At 43.7% G+C, this 21,057-nt stretch overlaps 1 protein-coding gene across 9 annotated transcripts in view; it reads right to left on the minus strand.

Annotated features, from left to right (window-relative positions):
- Positions 1 to 21,057, minus strand: part of Col22a1 (collagen type XXII alpha 1 chain) — a 237,471-nt gene that overhangs the window by 147,422 nt on the left and 68,992 nt on the right. For 8 of the 9 annotated variants that reach the window (XR_010053430.1, XM_063264443.1, XM_039080218.2 and 5 more), the window contains exons 10-17: positions 18,502 to 18,546; positions 17,211 to 17,273; positions 15,996 to 16,034; positions 7,847 to 7,900; positions 7,644 to 7,697; positions 6,522 to 6,575; positions 6,042 to 6,086; positions 2 to 55 (exon numbers count right to left, since the gene is read on the minus strand). Coding sequence is in view for 8 of the 9 variants with exons in the window: in XM_063264443.1 (XP_063120513.1) it covers positions 2 to 55; positions 6,042 to 6,086; positions 6,522 to 6,575; positions 7,644 to 7,697; positions 7,847 to 7,900; positions 15,996 to 16,034; positions 17,211 to 17,273; positions 18,502 to 18,546 (408 nt within the window). In the remaining variant the exon portion in view is untranslated. Of the gene's footprint in view, position 1; positions 56 to 6,041; positions 6,087 to 6,521; positions 6,576 to 7,643; positions 7,698 to 7,846; positions 7,901 to 9,562; positions 9,747 to 15,995; positions 16,035 to 17,210; positions 17,274 to 18,501; positions 18,547 to 21,057 lie in introns of those variants that run through there. The other variant, XM_039080220.2, reaches the window with a different exon arrangement.

A 21,057-nucleotide genomic window follows, 5' to 3' on the forward strand; every position in this document is an offset into this window, starting at 1 on the left:
CCTGCTCTCCAATCTCTCCAGGCTTCCCAGGGAATCCATCCAGTCCTCGCTCCCCCTGGCAAAGAAGGAAAATGAAGAATGAACAAATAGTGACCAGGAAACGGTGTCTTCTTTTGGTCATTGTCACAGAAAGGAAAGGCAGTAAAGGCCCTGAATGTTTAAGCATGTTCAGGTCCTTCTCTCCATCAGGCTCCTCCACAGAAAGGAGAGCTAAGCACATCACAGCTCTAGAATAGATGTTATTGGGATCAAAGTACAGAGGTGAAACTCCAGAGAAACTATCATATCTCTCTCCCCATCACATGAATCTTCATGTGAGTAAAAGAACTAGATACATGGTGTTTGTAGCAAAGTTGACAAAATCCCAACTCATCCAGCAAGTGTGAGCATCCAACAGGCTCTCGGCCTGAGGAATAGACCAAAGAATTGACCTCTGGCCAACAGCAACAAATGCCCAGCCATCTATCTAATCCCCGTCCCATCTGCTCACGTTCACATGCAGTTGATTTGAATCTCTTATTCCATGTACTACCTTGGACAAGCAACGTCCTTGTAGCTCGTGGGAATAATAATTCCTCCCCTCCCACACAGATAGATCATTGAGATTCACCATCCATCTCTCTTCCATTAGCTGTAGTCCATGGAAGTCAGTGTGTCCCATTTGAGTAAACTACGGCTTTGTATCCTCACTTAGAGTCACCACCCAGAAGGGATGTGAGGGCTCAGGTGAAAGAGTAGAGACTCCAGTAGGGCTATCAGTGCTAATGGTAGATGCCCCTTGAGATTCCTCAGCTGGATTGCTTCATTCTTTCCCACATTTTCTTTCTGATGGTTGCCCAGATCCCTTAGGGCTCAGCTTCAATTACTTCCTTGACCTCTCCAGCTAATTAGATGCCCTATTCTGCTCCAGAGTACACTCATTCTCCCTGCCTCATCTCCCCTAATTTGATTTGCATTTATTATTCTATCTACAGCTTGTTCCATTCTCCACATCATTCTGTCCCTCAGGTCCAACCCAGAATCTCATGTTATAGCATCAGGTGACAGTCACTGAGCCACAGAAACACACGCAAAAATATTACCTTGGACTCTTCTGTTTCTTTATGAGTTTATTTTCCAAATTTCCTTTGTTTCTTTGTTTTGTTTTCTTTTTTTTTTTCGTTTGTTTTGTTTCCCTAAGCATGGGCTTCTCCTTCCTTTCAGAAGTTGTCTTTGGACTTGGGGGTGAAGATTGCTGTCAGTCACTGAACTGTCTGAGGAGATCAACTACCTCTGTAATTCCAGAGCAAGAAGGAATTTCCCCAGGAAAAGGTTACCCTACTCCTATTCCCTCTGAGGTCTACCTGGCAGATGCTCTTCTCCCTGGGGGACAAACACTGATGCTTCTCCTGTCCATGTGTAATAGATACAGCAGAACTGCCCAACAGAGTTTCCCAAGTGCTACATCTGCACCTAATCACCTGCAGCTACCCCAGCGCCCTCCTCCCCAAATCAATTGAACTCTGGGGTTGTGCCAACAAGCCAGCTCTCTTATCTCATGGTTTTTAATTTCCTTTCATCTGTACCCAGGCAAATAAAACCACCTCAGGTGTTTTCTATCTTCTAGAAATTATTTAGCATGTCTTGAACACTGATTTCTACTTTGAAATACTATGTGGTAATTCTTATAGAATGCCCCCTTATCATGGGAAGCTCTTCTGGCCATGGAAATGAGTGGTGTCTGCATTTTCTTCTCTGCCCAAAGGTTCCAAATCTGTTATTATGCCTTAGCTCTTTCCTATCCCTTGTCATGTTTGCAGGCCTGAGCACAGACAAATTAGAGAGCCAAGACTCAGAGTTTAGAAGCTATTTGATCAAGCTGAGTATGTGAAAGTGAAAGCAGTTCTGGCTATCCTGATCTTAAATCCTCCATCTATTTCCACTACCCCAAGGCCTAGGGACATGCTCATGGGTTCCCTTTTGATGTCTAGGCTGGATAAGTTGTAGGAGTGTTAGTGTCCATGGGTCTCATTCTTCCTCCAAAGCTGGGATAATGCCTGTGTCCAAAGTCATGAGGATATAAATATGTGACAGAAACACTAAAAAACAAAAACAAAAACAAAAACAAAAAACAGAACTCCTGGATTCCAGTGCAGAATTCTTTCCCTGATAAATGTCACCTGGCACTTGGGCCCTTCCCAGAGCTCAAAGCAAAGGTGGGTCTGATAACTAGGTAGCAATCTAGAAGTTCTGCCTCAGAGCAGAAGGCTCTAAGTCTCAAGTCCTCCATTACTTGTGTCTTCCTATCTGAAGACCAAATTGAGTACTCAGAGTCCAAAGCCCAGAGTTCTCCCAGGTATAGTTCAAACAAGAAGAGCAAAGACGGGGCAAGCCTGAAGGATACCTGGACCTTGTCAGCTCAGTAGTCTGCAACAGATGCACTAGGCAGCAAGTAGGAATACAGAGGGAGGAACATCCATTAGAGACAAGAATAAATGCTGAGAAATACAGATGAGAAAAGCAGGAAGTAGCTGACAGAAAAGCCAGGCACTGAGGTAGACAGTAAGTCAAAGACAAGAAAGAAATGGGGAAAGGGATACAGAGAACCTGGGGCAGGGGGAAAGGGACAACAGCAAAAGAGTTTTGGAGAGGGTCACAGAGACAAAGAGAAAGAGGAAGACTGAGAACTGAGCCGAAGAAACAGAGACATACAGAACACACAGAGATGAGAGACACGGACAAGGCATGGGGTGGTGAAAGAAACAGGCAAAGAGACAGATGGACAATGGAGAGAGATAAGCAAAGGAGGGAGAAAGAGACCCCAAGAACAAAGTAGAGAAGCTGAGACAGAAAGCTAGGCTATATATAGTAAAGAACAGGGATGGAGAGGAAGAGAAGGAGAGGGAGGGAGGGAGATGAGGGAGAGACAAGAGAGCAGACTGATCAGACAAACTCAGATGATAACAAGTGGAGAAAGAGAGAAACATAGAGAAAGGGAGAAGGAGGAGGCAAGAAAAAGACAGAAAGAGAGAAAAAAAGGTGACAGAGAGAGAGACAGACAGAGACAAAGAGGCAGAGAGCCATAGCATAGAACTGTGTCTGAGGTTGAGATACTGAGGGAATACCACCTGGGATGTCATCTGATCTAAGGCAGAAGGCAATAGGGTAGGCTGAGGCCACACACCACCAAAGGCTTTCTACCCCATCCCCTGTTGACCTCCATACACTACACTGCACTGCACTGTAACCAAGAATGGACATCCCTGGAACAGACTCAGGAACCCAGGTTCTGGGTGAACAGGATGTAGTGAGCTTCACAAGTCAAATCCAGGCCCTGCTTCCCACTCTCACAATACTCACATCAAGTACTAAGCCTCGTGACTCTGTTTCCCTACCCACAAATGGGAAGCAAGCAATTTCTCTGTGGAAATTAGTGGTTTTACTATATCACGATCAGAATAATGACTGACTAGCAGAATGAATATCTAAACGTCAGTTAAGCAAAATGCAGATGTACTACATGGAATGGGAACCAGAAGCCAGGTGAGTGTGGCCACAGAGAGGGAGCAGCATAGGACAGCAAATCTCTAGGCTCAGTTCTCTCCTTATGTGGAGATAATAAACCATGAAAAATGAAATAATGCTATTGCATTGTAATAACAACTGACATGCTCAACCTGCTGTCAGGGACCACATGCAGCAAGGATAGTTCTTAGTTCAGTCCAGCACAAAATTGCAAACTTGTTTAAAATGTATGAGTCTCAACACGTTTTATGATTAATTAATAATTAATTAATTAATAGCTCAATCACATCATTCTTGAGCATGGACTTTGTAGACAGCAATACAGTGATGTAATACAAATAGGAACATGCCTGTGTGGTCTCTGCTTTCCATATCTTTAATTCAGTGGGGATCTGTGTTTCAATCTGCTGAAGCGAGAACCAACCCACTTAACATGGCATAAATATACAATGAGCCTCCTATGTGCAGTGAGGGAAACCCAGCCTCAGAAACCAAATGGAGCAATCCAGTTAGATGGCTTCCCAGAGAAGATTTGAGGCTACCAGTCATAGTCCAGTCTGCAAAGTCTATGGACCCCGGAGGAGTCCACTGGCTGCCATTCCCCATGTCTGACAGCAGAGGGGACGATCATCCTATTAATGGGGAATGGACTCAGCCCCTCCCACCCTGGCTGATTCAGCTCAATAAACCAACACATGTAGTAATTAGAGCTTGAGATCTGGGAAGTTAAAACCTCATCGAAGGTCTCAGGCATACAGATAGACATATCACAGCCCAGACCATCTGACTCCAAAGCTGGAGCATGACTTGGTTCACCAGGCCTTCCTCCCCTTGAGCCATCCTGCAAGAGTGGAATACCTGCGGCATCTCAGAAGCCCAGTTTCCACAGCCACGCACAATTATCTGGACAAAGACTTTAGAGGGCTTGCTCCCCTCTGCTCCTTAGTAGATATATCTTACAGATTGCTAACCTTCCCATACCCAGTAGCCTGGACATTCCACATCTCTGTCCCTTGACCACAAGAACATCACTGCACTACAAAAACTTCAGTTGTCTCCTCAGACACCTGACAAACTCGAAAGGAAGATCTGTCTCCCAATTACAGAGAACACACTCTTAGGAATGTCGGTTACCAGTGACAGAGGAAGCTGGGTTCACAGCCAGTGCATGCTGGGATGAGGCCCAGCAGATGGAAAGGACCTGTTTCTCAGGAGAAGATGGAAACTTTCTTCCTGATAACCTAAGAAATCAGAGTGGTTCTTGAGAGCATAAGCTATTTTAAGCATACATCAAACATAAGAAATGGAAAGGGGCTCAATTCAACATGTTCAAAGTTAGGGTAATGGATATTCAGAGAAGAATCCAGCTAGCTCCAAGCCACTCTGCATGGCGAGCAGGATGGCAGGAGCCATGTTGTCCCTATGTTCAGATTATGTGATTCTAGTCCTAAAGGACTCTGGCAATTCCTCCAGAAAACTCCTACAGCTGATGAACATGTTCAGTAAAATCACAGGTATAAAAATAACTCAAAAACTCAGTGGACTTCAGGTTGGAGAGGTAACTCAGCACTTAAGAGTGCCGGCTACTCTTACAGAAGATCTGAGTTTGCTTCCCAGACCCACATGGTAGTTGACAGTGGTTTGTAACTCCAGTTCCAAGGATTGGAGTCCTTTCCTGGATTCTACGTCAACATGGTACACTTCATATATGCAAGCAGGCACCCGTAAAATAAAAATTAATAAATCTTTTTTAAAGGACATAGATAAGCACATTTTATGCACGTGAAACATGCTAGGTACCTGTGAGGAAGTTGGCAGGATTACACCACCAACTAGGCTGTAGATATACTAGGATGGGGAGACTGAAAAGTAATTTCCACTACATTCCAAGTGTCCTGAAATAAAACTGTATGACTTAATGAAAACATCCCACACAGGACTGAAGAAACATGGGCTGTAGGAAGAGCGAATGGGATGCAGCCTGCCAGAGTGTTAGGATCCACATGAGGGGAGGAAGCTCTTGTCCAAGTCTCCACAAGCTGGGTCAGGGAGGAGGACTATCACCAGCCACTATGTGAGGAGGGAGATTTGCAGCCCTTGACTTCCAGAGGAACTCTGAACAAACATGGCATTACATAGGTTGAAGGAGCAAAGAAGAGGTAAGAAATTATATAAGTTTCCATGTAAGCTGTGAATCCCTGGCACTAACCAGGCATTCTGAGCTCTAATGCAGGGATCTTTGGCCTGGAAATGCTGACCTCTCCCTGGGCAAGAAGCCTGAAGGCCATAACACCAAGTTTCTGGCCTTCTGTGCAGTTTCATTTCAGAGCATGAGATGAGCTAGCACCTGCGCACCTGTCATGCACATGTGCACATATAAACACAGACACATACGTGTGTGTGTGTGTGTGTGTGTGGTGTGTATGCATATACCCACACATGTACACATGCATACACTGAATGAAGAGGTGCCAGCATCCTCCTCTCTCCCTTTTCCATGGAAGCAGTACTAATTGACCAGTATAGATTATAAATACCTTTTCTCCTGGAGGTCCCATTTCACCTCGTTCTCCTCGAAGACCCTGGGGGAATAAAGAACGGTGACACATCTGCAGGTGGCTCATTATTATATATAAAGGACACCCTGACACCTGTATGGTATCTAACCCTGGTGTGGAAGCTGTGGGTTCTTTAGACTCCACTTTACTTCCAGAAGTGGATGACTGTGCACATGGGTAAAAAAAATGCCTTATACCAAGTATCTGACACTCCCAGGTTCTATCCTTCTTCATTAGGGAAAGGGACCCCAGAATGTGTATTTAAACTTTTTCCCCTGGTGACTCATGAGTACCATAGCATCTAAGAATTTCTACTCTTAAGAGAAACTAAGCTTTCCTTAGCATCCAACCGGCAAGCACTTACTGCATAGGTTGAGGTGAAAGACTGGCTGGAGAGCCAGCTCCTGATACCTCCAAAGAGGGACCGAGCCTACCTCCCAGACAAGTGTCTTTACTTACTGGAGCTCCAACTTGCCCAGCAGGTCCAGGTAGTCCAGGTGGTCCCTGGGGCCCCTGCAGAAGAGAGTCCACATAGAAGGATGGGATAGAAAAACCAAAAGGTAAGAGCTTCTCAGGCAATGTTCTTTCAGAAGGACATGGTTCTACCTAAGCTACATGTGCTACCCACACCACCCATATAAGGGGTTCCTGACCTCTGCCTCATCACCCATGGCTGGTCCTTCCACTTGATACCAGGTGAAGCCATACTCACAGCCAGGTATGTTGAACTCCATGGGAAGGCAAAGAGCTCTGCCTCTGAGCCACTGGGAACCTATATTCTACCATCCCACTTCCACCTGCCCCAAGTCCCTCAGCCTTCTCATGATCTGACCCAGACTGACTAGTGGCTTCAGAACCTGTGCAACTGATTGCAGTGCCTGTTGTTTTCAAGTTGCCACATGGTTTGTTCAGCCTGGGGAAGTCCTGACAAACAGCCTCAGAATTCTGAGTATGGAAACATTCAGTCAGAGGACAGCACATCTGTGCCTATCTATTAGGAATCTGCTAGAATAGAAGAAATGGGGATTTCTTCTGTCAAAGATATCCCAACTTTCATAAACTACCCTACAGCAAAAACAAAAAAATGCAATTCATATCATACCGCACAGTGAGATAGACAGAAAGATAATACACATAAATATACACACACCATGAACACACACACACACACTACACACAGAGAGAAACCACACACAAACACACACGCTGTCGCACACATGTATCCATGCACTCAAACCTAGATGCTTTAGTGCGTCAATGATGTAAGCTGAAAATAAAGAAAATAAGGAAGGATGCCTGGGCCACATATTACAGTGGCATCCTGGCTACTAGGTACCAATGGAAGAGGATGAGCCCTCAAGTCTCCATTGCTACAGGGACATAAGTTTTCAACTGTATGACCCACTATTGTAAGGATGTAGGAGGAAATATTTATGTGTAGATGTATACATATATGTATGAAGGTGTATAGAAGTAGGCAGAAACCCATCCAAGCATCTCATCAATGCCTAAAGCAACTGGTTTGCGCCCCCAAGAACTGCCTATAACCTGAGAATATGAGCAGCTCCCAGCAATACTTACCCGCATGCCCACCTCTCCAGGCAGCCCCGGCTCTCCTAACTCTCCTGGTTCCCCCTGCACAAAATCAACACATGGTCACAGACAGCACAGATACATACCAGCATGGCTGGAAGGTGCCTAGGTGTCCCATCCCCATAGCCAGAACTCATCAGAAGTGAGATGACTACCGAGATGAACTGCTGAGTACTGACAACAGAACTTACTCTCATGCCTTTACTGCCGTCTCTTCCAGGGGGCCCAGGTGGGCCCAGAGATCCCTAGATGAAGAAAAAGAGAATATCAGTTGCAGTGGGGGTAGTAAAGAGAGCATCATCCAGGGGGAAGGGGCTGGACCAGGAAAATAGGTCCTCTTTACCATGAGTGTTCCTCATAGCTTTAAGTACACTCTATTAACAACAGTTCTTCATGCCGTCTTTGCCTATAGCATCTTTTTATACGCATATGAAGAGACAACAGTGATACAGAGCATATCGGAGATGGGCAATAGCTTCTTGGGCCCTCAGGAAGAAACTGAGTGCCATACAGAATGCACAAAGGTGTTTGCTGGTAAACAGTAGCTATGGTCAAAGCCACTGTGACTTTCTTTTCTTTCACTATGGGCTTAGAGGAGTTTGAGGGTTAGTCACTCATGTGGAGTAAAAAGAGGGCACTAAGACAGGTCTTTGGTCAGCACCTTTACTCTCTACCAAGGATTTGGAGAAAGGAAAGAGTTTTAATGATCTTCAGGTTCATTTTTCATCCTTATGTGAGTACAGCAAGGTGCATGACTAACTAGGAAAATTTCCCAAGAAGGAAGATTGCTCTGAATAAACAGTGTTTCTGTGATCCAGTTTCTAGGACACTGGGTCTCTACTGGGTCTTTTTGGGTCACACTATCATAGTTATCTTCCCTGGGGGAGGGCTACCATGGCAAATTGTCCTTCCTTGGCTTCCATTTACCGATCAGCAAAATGGGGGAGAAAAACACTGTATTTGGTTCTCCAGGGATAGGAAGGGTTAATTGCTTAGGAAGAGGTAAGTCCTGAAGAGACTGAGCACTGGCTAAATGCAAATAATTAGCAACAATTAGATCTTTCTAGAAAGAACCAGCAGTGTAGAGCCATAACAATTATGGTTGCTTAAAGAAACAATGAAGATGCTGCGACCCTGGGTCCATTGTAATTGTGTGTTTACTGTGAGGCCAGAACTAGGTGCTCTGTAGGTATTGCCACAATAGACATTAATCTGTGTCTCATTTAGCTCATGAAACAAAAGCACAGGAAGGTGAGGTTCTGCCCAAAGCCACAGTATTTACCATGGAGAGCTTGACTTAGGGCCCCTTTTACTTCTGCCACAGCATCTACACACACACATCAGCCCAGCAGCTGCTTCACAATCCTACAAACCAAAGCTATTATCCCTACTTTATCTGTGCTCATCATGGAGCATAGAGTGGTCTCTCAAGTCAACCCAGAAATCCATGTGGCAATATGAGAAACGTTGGAAGAATTAATTCTGGGGTATACCATCATAGTTCTCCCTCTGCAAGGACCTTGACCTCCTCCTTCAGCCTCAGCAAATCCCATTGCACTAGAAATATTGCAGTCCCTTTACAATATGGAGGTAGGCCATCATCAATACAGGGCCAAGAAGCTGAAACAATGGTCAAGAGTAGGAAGAGATCAAAACTCCTTCTGTGTCGCCTGTTTCCAAGGCACATGTCCAAAATCACTTCTTTTGTTGTTCATCTATTAGAAGTACCCCAGCCTCCTTAACTCTATGTCCTGTAATCCTATAATTAAGTCCAAGGTTTTCCAAAAGAGACATGTCACAAAAGAGTAAGGACATCTTCTAAGAAATTTCCCTCCAGGGTGCTTCACTTAGAACCCAGTCTATCTGGACACTTAGTGGAGAGTTTATCCAACATACTGGCTACCCACTTGAAATAGCACGTTCTTTGAAAGGCCAGTCTGTCTCCTGGCTCCTACAGGTTTGGATATTCTGCAGCTGAAAGCAGGGAAGAGGTGTCAGGTGGGCTCCTGCCCTGGGAATAAAAGTGAGGACAGCAGGGCACAGTTGGTCCTAGGGGCGTCTAATAAAGGGAGTCAGAGGGGTGGGGAGAGACAAGTGACAATGCCAAAGAGAACTCTGGAGAGTTCCAGAACCTCTGCCTGTCCTCGTGGTTGTCTCTCTACTAGCTTGTTGGTTCTAGTATAGAGACAACTAGAGGAGGCACTTATCAGTCTGACCCATCCATTATCTTGGAACTCTGAGAGGGGGAAAACAAGATGACATTCCCAGTGTCTGGATATGACACAAGGGCTATGCAGATGTTCTGTGAGCATCAATCCTTTCTAGAGCCCTTTGGCTTTTAAAGGAAGGTTATGATATACCCCTATTTCAAAACATGCAGCACACATGAGCAAAGTGAACATCCCAGTGTGGAGGAAAGAAAATGGTCTCAAGAACTAGCAAATTTCAGCTTTAAGCTCTCCCACACTTCAGTTTTGATGACTTAAGGCAGGGCTGGAGATGAGCTCTGATAGATCTGTTGACAGATGCTATGAGAAGGAGAGGTATAGTCATTGGTAGGTTCCCCATGCCTGAACAATTTCATACCCATGTGCCTGTGGATAGCACCAATTGGATTCAGTGGGTTAGAATGAATGAATGAATGAATGAATGAATGAAAGAAAGAAAGAAAGAAAGAAAGAAAGAAAGAAAGAAAGAAAGAAAGAAATAAGTATGGCTAGGAGAGAAATGTGACAGGATGGTCCTGGGAGGAGTGGATATGATCAACACACATTGTATACATATACAAGATTTTCAAAGAACAAATTAAAATTTATCCCATCCTTGGTTTTTGGCTTTAGCAGCATTATTGAACTAAAGTATTTTCCCTCCTATGTCTTCACTCTATCTACTGCAAAAAGCATGATTCAGGAAGGAATGTAATTTTGGCTCAAGAGTGGCCAGGTAATGCTTTCAAAATAGGACAATTCAAACCAAGTAAGGTTCTACTGACATTTGGGGTGAGATTTCTAAGGCTGTATATTTTATTTATTAAAAGGAAATCGTCGCTTTGTTTGTTCAAAAAAATTGCAAAGAACAGTGCACATGCATCCATTGCAAGAAGACAACCAAGGCATCTAGGAAAAGGATTTTCCCAATTCCATGCCTAAACTTCTGACTCAAATTTGTAGTTTTGATTCCAAGTCTAGGCTTTGACTTCTCTGACCCATGATTACACAAAAGACAACATCTAGTAAGACATTACTCATACACTGATAGCCACTCGTCAGCATCCCAAGCCTCGAGGACTTTGGCACTTCATGGAGCAAGTGTAATCACCAGATAGCAGATGTCTCTGGCTCTCTTGGAGAGTTGACTGCCATGCCCCAAGCTAGGGAAACTGTACCAGTGTGATAATTCATCTATCTGGCAGCAAGTACGCCAAGCCAAGCCTCTGAGAAAAGTACTAGGAACATTCTAGACAGAGGCCCTCAAAGTGAGAGGATCCCGGGCCAGTCCTAGCAGTGGAACTCGATTAAGCAGACACTTTCTCTCACCTACAGCAGTCCTAATGAACAGGATACTTCAGGATCTGGCTAGTTGGTTTAATAAATCTCCAAGGTTGTTCTTTACTGGCTTAGGCACAGACAAACGCAGACTATGGAGTGTATAAGACTATGGACTATGAGACAGCATGGTCTCACACCCAACCTCCATCACATACACTGGTAAAGTCACCAGTTCCAAGACTCACTGTAAAATAAGGAAAAGAATGTCTACCTCAAAAGTTAAGCTAAATGGTTTGTGCCAGAGCCCTGGGAGGCAGTAAGAGATTATAAACTGTTGACGCTGCTATTACTCTTAGGTGTCATGTGAATTGTCTTAGATAAGCTGAAGGAAGGACGGCACCTTTACACTGGCACCTATGAGATCCTTTCAGTGATTACTTTGTCAGATTTCTGGGGTCTTAGATGCTGCAGGCAGGAGGGACACAGGAGAGTTCTGACATTCTGCAGCTGCCAACCTCCTAGAATAAGAACTAATTAGTGCCGAGGGTGTAAAAGATGTCATTTGGCATTAAAGTCGGAACACTGCTGGTGTAAGAGTAATTATATGTAATGCTCAAAAGCTCTTTTCACAAATATAAGTAATTTATTTTCATTAGTTCATTTAATCCTTGCAAAAACCCATCTGGTTCTAGTATTACTGTGTTTGCCAAGCCACAGAGGAGAAAAGCCAGGATTAGAGAGATGAAGTCATGGTCTCTTGTCATGCATCTGCTAAGTGTCTGAGCTAAGGTCTGGATTCAGTAAGTCTGTGCCTAGGGTCCTCCCACTTGGCCTGACTGAACACAGTCTAGTAATCCAATGTGTACCTTTCCCATGTAGGCTTCAACCTCTGGTTTGAAGCTCTTTGTCTTATGACTTTGCAAGCAGCTGAGTGTCCCATGAAGAGAGAAGAAATATTGATGGCTTTCTCTCTTCCTTCTCAGCCCCAGGCTATGAGATTCTTGAACCCAAATGTCATCCAAGGTGCCCTTCAGCACCACAGACAGTTCCTAAAGTACTAAGGCTTATTCTTTCAGTATTTGCCCTCAGCATGCAAGGCTAGGTGAAGGCATATAAACAAATAAAGTTCTCTCCTAAACCCTTTTAATTTTTATAAAAAGGGAGGAGAAACTTTGCCATAGTTGTCCAACTCAATAATCATATAATGCACATTAATGCACAAGCACAAACAGGGACTTTGGCATGTCAATCAAGCCAGCTAAGAATAGAGCAAGAAGATGACTCTAATTCACCTTCCAAGTCACATATGTGCCAACATAAATGCCATTTTGTCTTCCTCATCAAAAGCTCTACAATGGGGCATCATCATGTAAAATAAGCTGATTTACATACAGACCAGTTTCAAGGGTCAAGAACTCCCAGCTACCAACATTTCATTCAGAAAGGGACAGTGAATGGCCGTGCATGTACCAGATATGCCCAGCCTCAGTACAATAACCTACCAGCCCTATGAACTTGGACAGAGTCTAGCCTCTCTCAGAATGTTTGAAAACTAAGCACCAGATTGTATTAAAAGGCTAGTTAAGGGGTGATGTCAGTTTTCCCGTTATATATCACTGTGTCTCCAGATAAACCCAATCAGTATTCTACACAAAACCATCACATTAGTCAAAAGATCTGCTTTCTGTACACCTGCTCATGCTAACAATACCTTCTACTACTAAAGAGAAACAGCAAATTAAATGTATACCCATTATTCCTTGCTGTATCTTGTGATTTCCCTTTCTCAGACACTCCTTCTTTGAGACACCCCACTGGAGAATTTAGAAATAAAAGCAAGCTGTTTCAAACAGTCTAGTATGCTGCAGGCCCAAGGTCATGATCTGGCAAGATCCACCATCTTGTGAAGGCCACCTGCTGATTCCTGGAGGACACTTTCTTGCTTATCCATGTGTATGACAGAAGGTATAAAAGGGTCTCCCTTGGAGCCCTATCAAAAGGACACTGATTCTACTCATAAAGTTTTTATTCTTACAATGTCATCATATTCCAAGGAGGATTTTGAAATGTGAGATTTTGAGGGAGCAAACATACAAACATAAATGCCTCTGGTATGGATAAGTAATATAAAATTTGGGAAACTCATCTCTGGCCGCTATTCTAGAAGGGAAGCATCCAAAAGGCATCAATGCATGGCAGGGATATGTCTTCATTCCCCATCCCACTTTACAGCCTTTTGTCCATGAACTCTTCTCATTTTGCAGCTTCAAAGAGGGCCTGCTTTGACAATACCCTCAGGGTGACTGTATTAGGCCAAAAGGGCCCGTTCTTTTGCAGTGGGGACAGGCAAAGGTGGGTGTGCTGTGTTGAGATCAGAGAAGTAACAGCATGAACATAGACCTATATGTCACTGGCACACTGACATGGTCCCCTGTAATCACAGCAGGGTCAAGTGAGAATGTCCCTTTAGATACTGAATGCCACATTAACCACACAGTGATCATAGTGACTGCCTCTGTGTGTGTGTGTGTGTGTGTGTGTGTGTGTGTGTGTGTGTGTACTGTTTTGTGTGCACACAAAAGATAAAAATCAGAGCCTTAGGCATGCTAGGCATATAGATAGATAGATAGATAGATAGATAGATAGATAGATAGATAGATGATAGATAGATAGATAGATGATAGATAGATAGATAGATAGATAGATAGATAGATAGATAGATAGATGATAGATAGATAGATAGAGACAAAGATACAGAGAGACAGACACACACACACAGAGAGAGAGAGAGAGAGAGAGAGAGAGAGAGAGAGAGAGAGAGAGAGAGAGAGAGAGAGAACGAGAACGAACAGGGGTCTAAGTTGCTCAGGCTGGCTTCAAGCCTGCCATCTTCCCAACTTAGCTTTCCAAGTAGCAGTGATTACTCGACTGCATGTCCAAGCTTGGTTTGTGATATTTCCTTGTCCCCAGACACTTATCCTTACCTCTTCCCACTCTCCTTGATACTTAGGGGGCAGGTACTGCATTCATTTCTCTTTCCCCTTCACCACCTAGGTTACACATGTTTTACAAAGGTTTGAAAAGTGGAAGAATACTCTGCTTGTGTGCATTTCTTATTTTCCCAGTCAGTATTTTGCACTGTGAGACTCGACTGCATTATTTATGTGTAATTTTCATGCCATGTTTCCTGCACCATCATTTGTTTCTTGTTGCATATATACATTATTCACACATTTCTAGTCTCCTGAATGACGTCTGTTTGGGTTTATAAGCATACATTTCTTAATGCGTCTTAGGGTAAATGCAGAAAGAAAAGTACTGATGGGCTCTCCTTTAACATCTCTTCACAGTCTCATAGATCAAGTCCTGTATGACACAACCATCCCTACGCCAGGGGATGATATAACCCATCCCAGGGCACAGCAGCACAGTATCTGGCCCCATAAGAGCCAGAGCTCCAATGGCATTAGTGACACACATGTACACTGTGAAGTCTCACAGATGCTCTCAAGGGCAATTGCATCATTTTGAACACATTAGTAACAAGCTCGGAGTCACCAATGATGTGTCAGTGCTACATTAAGGGAAAGAAACTTCTCCATGGAGTAACAACTAAGACTGACTGAGCCTACATTTGACTTCTCTTTCTCTGTCTCTCTGTCTCTCTCTCTGTCTCTCTGTCTCTCTCTGTCTGTCTCTGTCTGTCTCTGTCTCTGTCTCTGTCTGTCTCTCTGTCTCTCTGTCTCTGTCTCTGTCTCTCTGTCTCTGTCTCTCTGTCTCTGTCTCTGTCTCTGTCTCTCTCTCTCTCTCTCTCTCTCTCTCTCTCTCTCCCCTGCCATCTCCTGTCTATTGTATTAATCTGAATCTTTGCCTGTCTGACCGCTGTCTAGTGAAACTGTCTGTGTCTGTGCCTGTCCCTAACATAGGGCTTTGTTCTGTATTTATTCAACAGCACAAAAAAAATCACTGATATAGGAAAAGCATGTGTTATAGAAGTCTTAACCAAGTTTTACAAGGGATGACGTTACTGAGTCCAACTGGTTCCAAGTGCTATCAGCAATGTCTGGATGTTGCCTTCAACATTAATTATGGATAGTTATTTTATATGGTTGATTTCCATGTATTTTCTCTTTCTCACATGTATAACCATAACATGCACACACAGATGAATTACTCTGAGTCAGGAGCACACACTCTCCTCCAGCCCTCTGTCTGACCAATCCCAACATATCAGCTCTATTCCTCAGCACCACCCCCTTTAAGTCATCCTTTGACTCATTTCCAGATTTCTCTGAGCATTCCCCTCTCTGATCTCTGTTCTTGCTATCTGAGCATCCTCAGCCTCCTGACCACACAGACTTTTCACTCATTCTCTACCACAGTGCACGAAGCCTAAATGTGTTTTGGTATCTGATGTCCTATCTCTGTTTGTCAAGTAGTTTTTCTGACTTTGTCCCCATTCAGCTGAGTACCAAGAGTTATTCTCTGCCCAAAGCACTGTAAGCCAGATTCATATGAAGCAAGCCCTCCTCCACTCTACTGGGGTGTCCTGACCAGGCCACTTTTCTCAAGTTCTGCTAGAGTGGCCTATTTTCCAATAGACTGTTCTATGGGACCTCAGGACATTCTGTCCCTGTTCCTCATTTTTTCACAACCACCATTTTCTGATTCAGCCTGCTCTTCCCTTCTGCTGTGTCTGTATTTGCTTCTACCACCTAACTCAGGGGACACACCGAAGGCAGACAAGGGGCTTCCTCTCCCCACTTGAATCTATGGAAAGGTAACATAGTTACACATACTTCTCACAAACCCACCCCTGAGCCTTGGAGAAAAGCAATAAAAGGAGGCTCACCTTCTCACCCTTTCCTCCCTGGATGAAGGGTCCTCTCCCCTATGGAAGAAAAGCAGAAGGCACAGGGTTAATGAGGGAGCATCAATGTGGTGTGGCATCACCTGAAGGTTCAAGCAACTGGATTGTTATCACATCAACTCTGCCTGCCACCTCTCAACAAGATGGGGCTGACACTCACTGTGGGTTCTCATGGTGTCTTCTCATGCAGTTTCCCAATAATTTAACATTGTAGATATGCAAGGTTATAGCCACTGCTATGGGATTGTCTATTTCTCCTTCAAACTCTACCAATTGTATGTTATGCATGTTGAGGCCCTGTTTATCAGTTGCTTATGTTTACTGTTATATGCCTTAAAGAAAACTTAAAGAACTGACTTTTCTATCCAAAACTCCTTTTATGAAATGTTCTGTCCTAAAGTCCATATTGTCTGATAAAGCTATGATCATCCTAATGGTTTGTTTTCCAAATTAAACATGTATATTTCAATTCCCCCTCCTCCTTGTGGGTGGTGCCATGTGTATGTGTATTTATGAATGTGTGTATTTGTGTTGTGAGTGTCCGTGTGTGTGTGTGAGTATGTGTGTTTGTGTGTGTGAGTGTGTGTGTGTGTGTGTGTGTTTGAGTGTGTGTGTTTGAGTGTGTATGTTTGAGTGCACATGCATGCACTCTTACTGGGGATAGAACTTAGGGCCTTGTGTCTGCTAGGCAAGCACTCCCTCTACTACTGAGCCACACTCCTAGTTACCTGTTTATACTATTGAATGTAAAGTATATCTCTTCTAGACAGGATGGTAATCAGTCATTTTACATCCTGCCTAAAAATCTCCTTTTTAGTTGATCTACTAATAATGACATTATTGACAAAAGTAGATTTATATCCATTAGAATAAGCATGTAAGATGTCCAGAGTGTAGGGAACACTAAAGAATGGCTGGTTTCAGGCATCACAAGGGCACAACTTTGGAAGAAGAGAACTCTGCGGATAGAATGAGATAGAATGGGAGGCAAAGTAAAAGAGCAGTATGGCCAAATCCAGCAGGTACAGAAGAGAGGGGCTTCATCCCACAGCTTGGATGCACTTAGTGTCTGCATTCACCAGGCTGTCAGTCCACATTTGCTGATCAATATGACCAAGTTGGGATCCAAGTGGGAACACTGGGCTTCCTACACCAGCCATGTGGCCCATCGATATAGAAAAGCAATCTCTAACTTACAGTGTCTCCTTTCTCTCCCTTGGGTCCAGGAGCTCCCATTAGTCCAATGGGTCCTGCATCTCCCTAGAAGGTTAAAAGCAAAAGGAGCATTAGGTCATATCCTCCCCAAGCTCTCCTAGACTGCTGTCATCACAGCCTACTCACAGCCAACCTTGTCCCAGTTCCCTAAAAGAACTGAAGATATCCTGAAGTCATCGTGGATGACTGTACCATGAGGTCACCTGTCCTGCCTTGGAAGGGAAAGAAGCCCTGCAGTCTAATTCCCTCATGTTCCTTGAATTTGCTCACAAATCTCAGGCCCTGCCAGGCAAGCATTTGCATACAGAGCCTTTGTATAAATGAGACAGCAACCCTTTACCCTGGTGCCAGCCTGCTGTGGAGAAGGTGAGTACTAATACCATGGCATATAAATTCAAAACCAAGAAAGACAGGAAGCGGGGCTGGGGATTTAGCTCAGTGGTAGAGCGCTTACCTAGGAAGCGCAAGGCCCTGGGTTCGGTCCCCAGCTCCGAAAAAAAGAACCAAAAATAAAAAAATAAAAAAAAGAAAGAAAGAAAGACAGGAAGCAGTAAGAATGAGAGACAGAGAAGCCAAGTTATCATGGGAAGGGGTAGGTGGCATGGAGAGGAGAAAAGTGTTGTATTCAGATATGATGAGTGAACTCTACACATAGATGGAGGATGCAGGAGCAGGAGGAGCAAACAGACAGCATCTCCATGTCTGCATGCATACATACATACATACATACATACATACATACATACATACACACACAGATACACAGATACATATATACATATAAGGTATTAGTTGTGCAAAAGCAAAGAAGACCCCCATGCAGTGACCTCTCATCCATCAGTGTTCCAAGACTAAAACAGTGATGGAGAAGGTAGCTTGCTAGGGAATGAGGGAGGAGTAAGAGGCTGCTTGCAACCAAGGAACTTGGGGCACGAGAAACTTATACAGTTTACACAATTTTAATAATGCCTAAATCCCACATCTTAAATACTTCTGGAACCAATCAACTTGCAAGGATTAATGCAGAATTAACTAACTTTGGAGAGCCTGTGGGAGCACGTGAGTTGTAGGGCAATGTCGCCTTCCTTTCTATACATTTTCACACTGAGAGGTGCAGCTCTGGGCAGGTCAGAGCCTCACAGCTTGGACTTCATGTCATTTGTTCTTATACTGCATTGGAACCAGCTCCAAGGTTAGGGCAGTGATCTAACACACACCTGCCATGATTCCATGGAGGTTAAAGCAAAGAACACTATACCATGCAGGTACTGACCTTCTGACCAGGGAGTCCCACAGGGCCAGCAAAGCCCCTCTCACCCTGCAGGGAGAAAGACAAGAAGAAACAGTAAAAAGCCATAAGTTAATTTTTCTCATATTTCATATAAGTTAATTACCACTCCATGGGCTTTAAAACTAGTCTTATGCAAAGTCAGGTTGGTCCAAGAGTGAGCATAAAATTCATGACATCTGAGTCCTGCTCTCCAAATGCAAACCTACGGGGATAACTTTCACCATGATTCCCTAGTGCAGCCACGGGGGTAGGGAGTGGGTTGGGGGTGGGAGGGTCAACAGTATAAACACAGTCAAAAACAGGTCAGAGAAATAGTCTATGTCCTCATTCATTAACAGGAGCTTAAAAGATCACACACACAAATTGGAGAGTAGAACAGAGGTTCTAGGCTGTGAAGTAAGGAGAGTGCATGAGCCAGAGGGACAGAGCTTTATTTAGATGGAAATAAATTATAGATATTTGAGGAGACTGATTTGTTCTTTATCTTGATTTGCCATTCCACACAGAAGAGGCAATTAGAGCATCAGTTTGTACCTTATAAATAGATGATATATCAATGTACAATATAAATGAATAAAAGCAAAGTAATTTTAGGGGTTATTATTTTATCTGAATGTATAAACTTAAGTTATAAAGAAAATAGTGATACCAGTTACCATTGCATTTGGGATGGTTTGAATATGCTTGGCCCAGGGAGTGGCACTATGAGGAGGTGTGGCCTTGTTGGAGTGGGTGTGGCCTTGTTGGAGAAAGTGTGTTATTATGGGTGTTGGCTTTATGACCCTAATCCTAGCTCTCTGGAAGCCAGTCTTCTCCTGTCTGCCTTCAGAACAAGGTGTAGAAATCTCAGGTCTTCTTGCACCATGCCTGCCTGGATGCTGCCATACTCCTGCCTTGATGATACTGGACTGAACCTCTGAACCTGTCAGCTAATCCCAATTAGATGTTGTCTTTTAAGAGTAGCACTGGTCATAGTGTCTGTTCACAGCAGTAAAACCCTAACACAGCACTAAAATATGAAACATGTCCAAAGCAATTTCCAGACATAAACTGAATTCAACTTTTAAAATATGTGAAAGATCTTGTTAGTGTGCTTATACATGTTCCACATGTTGTGGTCACCTGTAATATTACCAAACTGAGGACAAACACATGGTTCTTATAAATAATAATTACAATATAATACTAGGCCATTTGCACCTGATCCTGTCACTAAGAGCAATACTCTTATTCTTGTTCTAGTTTGCTTTTCTGTTGCTATGATAAAAAAACATAAACACCCTGACAAAAAGAACTGGAAGAAAACTGCTCATTTCACCTTATACTTCCAGGTCACAGACCATCAGTGCAGGAAGTCATGGCAAGAACACAACCCTGAAGGAAGTCACTGAAGCAGGATAATGATGGGATGTAGCTTGTCCCTCCTGGCTTATTTATTCATTCATTTGTTTTATTTTCCAAGGGTGTTTTGCCCTCAGGTGTGTCTGTGTGCCACATATGTCCCTGGTAGTAACAGAAGCCAGAAGAAGGTGTTACCCGCCCTGGGACTGGAGTTATAGATGGTTGTGATCCTCCATAAGGATGCTTAGAATCATACCCTGGACCTCTGGAAGAGTAGCCAGCGGTCTTAACCACTGGGTCATCTCTCTTGCCCTTTATCTTCCCCGCCACATCAATTGTCAAGCAACATGAGTCATCAATCAAGACACTGCTCCATACACATGCCCAATGGCCAATCTAACAGAGGCAGTTCCTCAATTGAGGTCCCCTCTTCCAAAGTGACAGTAATGAATGATCAGTATGGCTATATTCATAGGGTCCCATTTTCTTCAGAGCAATCACAAGTCCTCAACATATGTCAATGAATACAAACACTTTTGTGTCCATTAGAATGGACGTTGTCCATGTCCATTACCATGACAAATTACAAAGATGTAAACGGGGACCCAAAAGGATAGCTGACAGCACTAAAAAGCTAGAAATAAAGTGCCTATAGCCAGAGCTTTGCCCCAGCAAGAGGACTGTAACTTCTCAGGTCTCATGCCGAGTTCTGACAGACACACAAATGCAGAAGGGAGGAGCCACAGTCGATTCACTGGTAGACAGTTAGTTCCCTCATGTGGCCTATTTCCCAGGTAGAGTGAGTAGGTCTTCTTGTTCATCTCTTCCTACAAAGATGGTTAGCTCTCTAGGGTGACCCAGGTCTCAGGGTTCTCACCCTAACCAGTCAACAGACCAAGACTTGCAAAGGCCATATTCTCTTGGTCCTAAAATCTCATTGTGCAACTCAGCATGAAGGACATAGCAGGTGTTTATTGTCTATAGCCAGGAACTAGGACTGATGATACGAATAGGTTATTCGGTGATGGCACCTAGAATACGAGGCTGAGACTGCAACAACTGAAAAGCTTAATCAGTAGAGCCTCATTCGGAGAAGGGAATGTGAGCATGTATGCCTTTGCTCATCACCCCTTTCTGTCAATCTTATTAGCCATCCATCTTTCCAGACTATTTATCCATCAATTCAAGCATTATTCA

Source organism: Rattus norvegicus, chromosome 7 (assembly GCF_036323735.1).
Source record: "Rattus norvegicus strain BN/NHsdMcwi chromosome 7, GRCr8, whole genome shotgun sequence".
Taxonomy (NCBI): domain Eukaryota; kingdom Metazoa; phylum Chordata; class Mammalia; order Rodentia; family Muridae; genus Rattus; species Rattus norvegicus.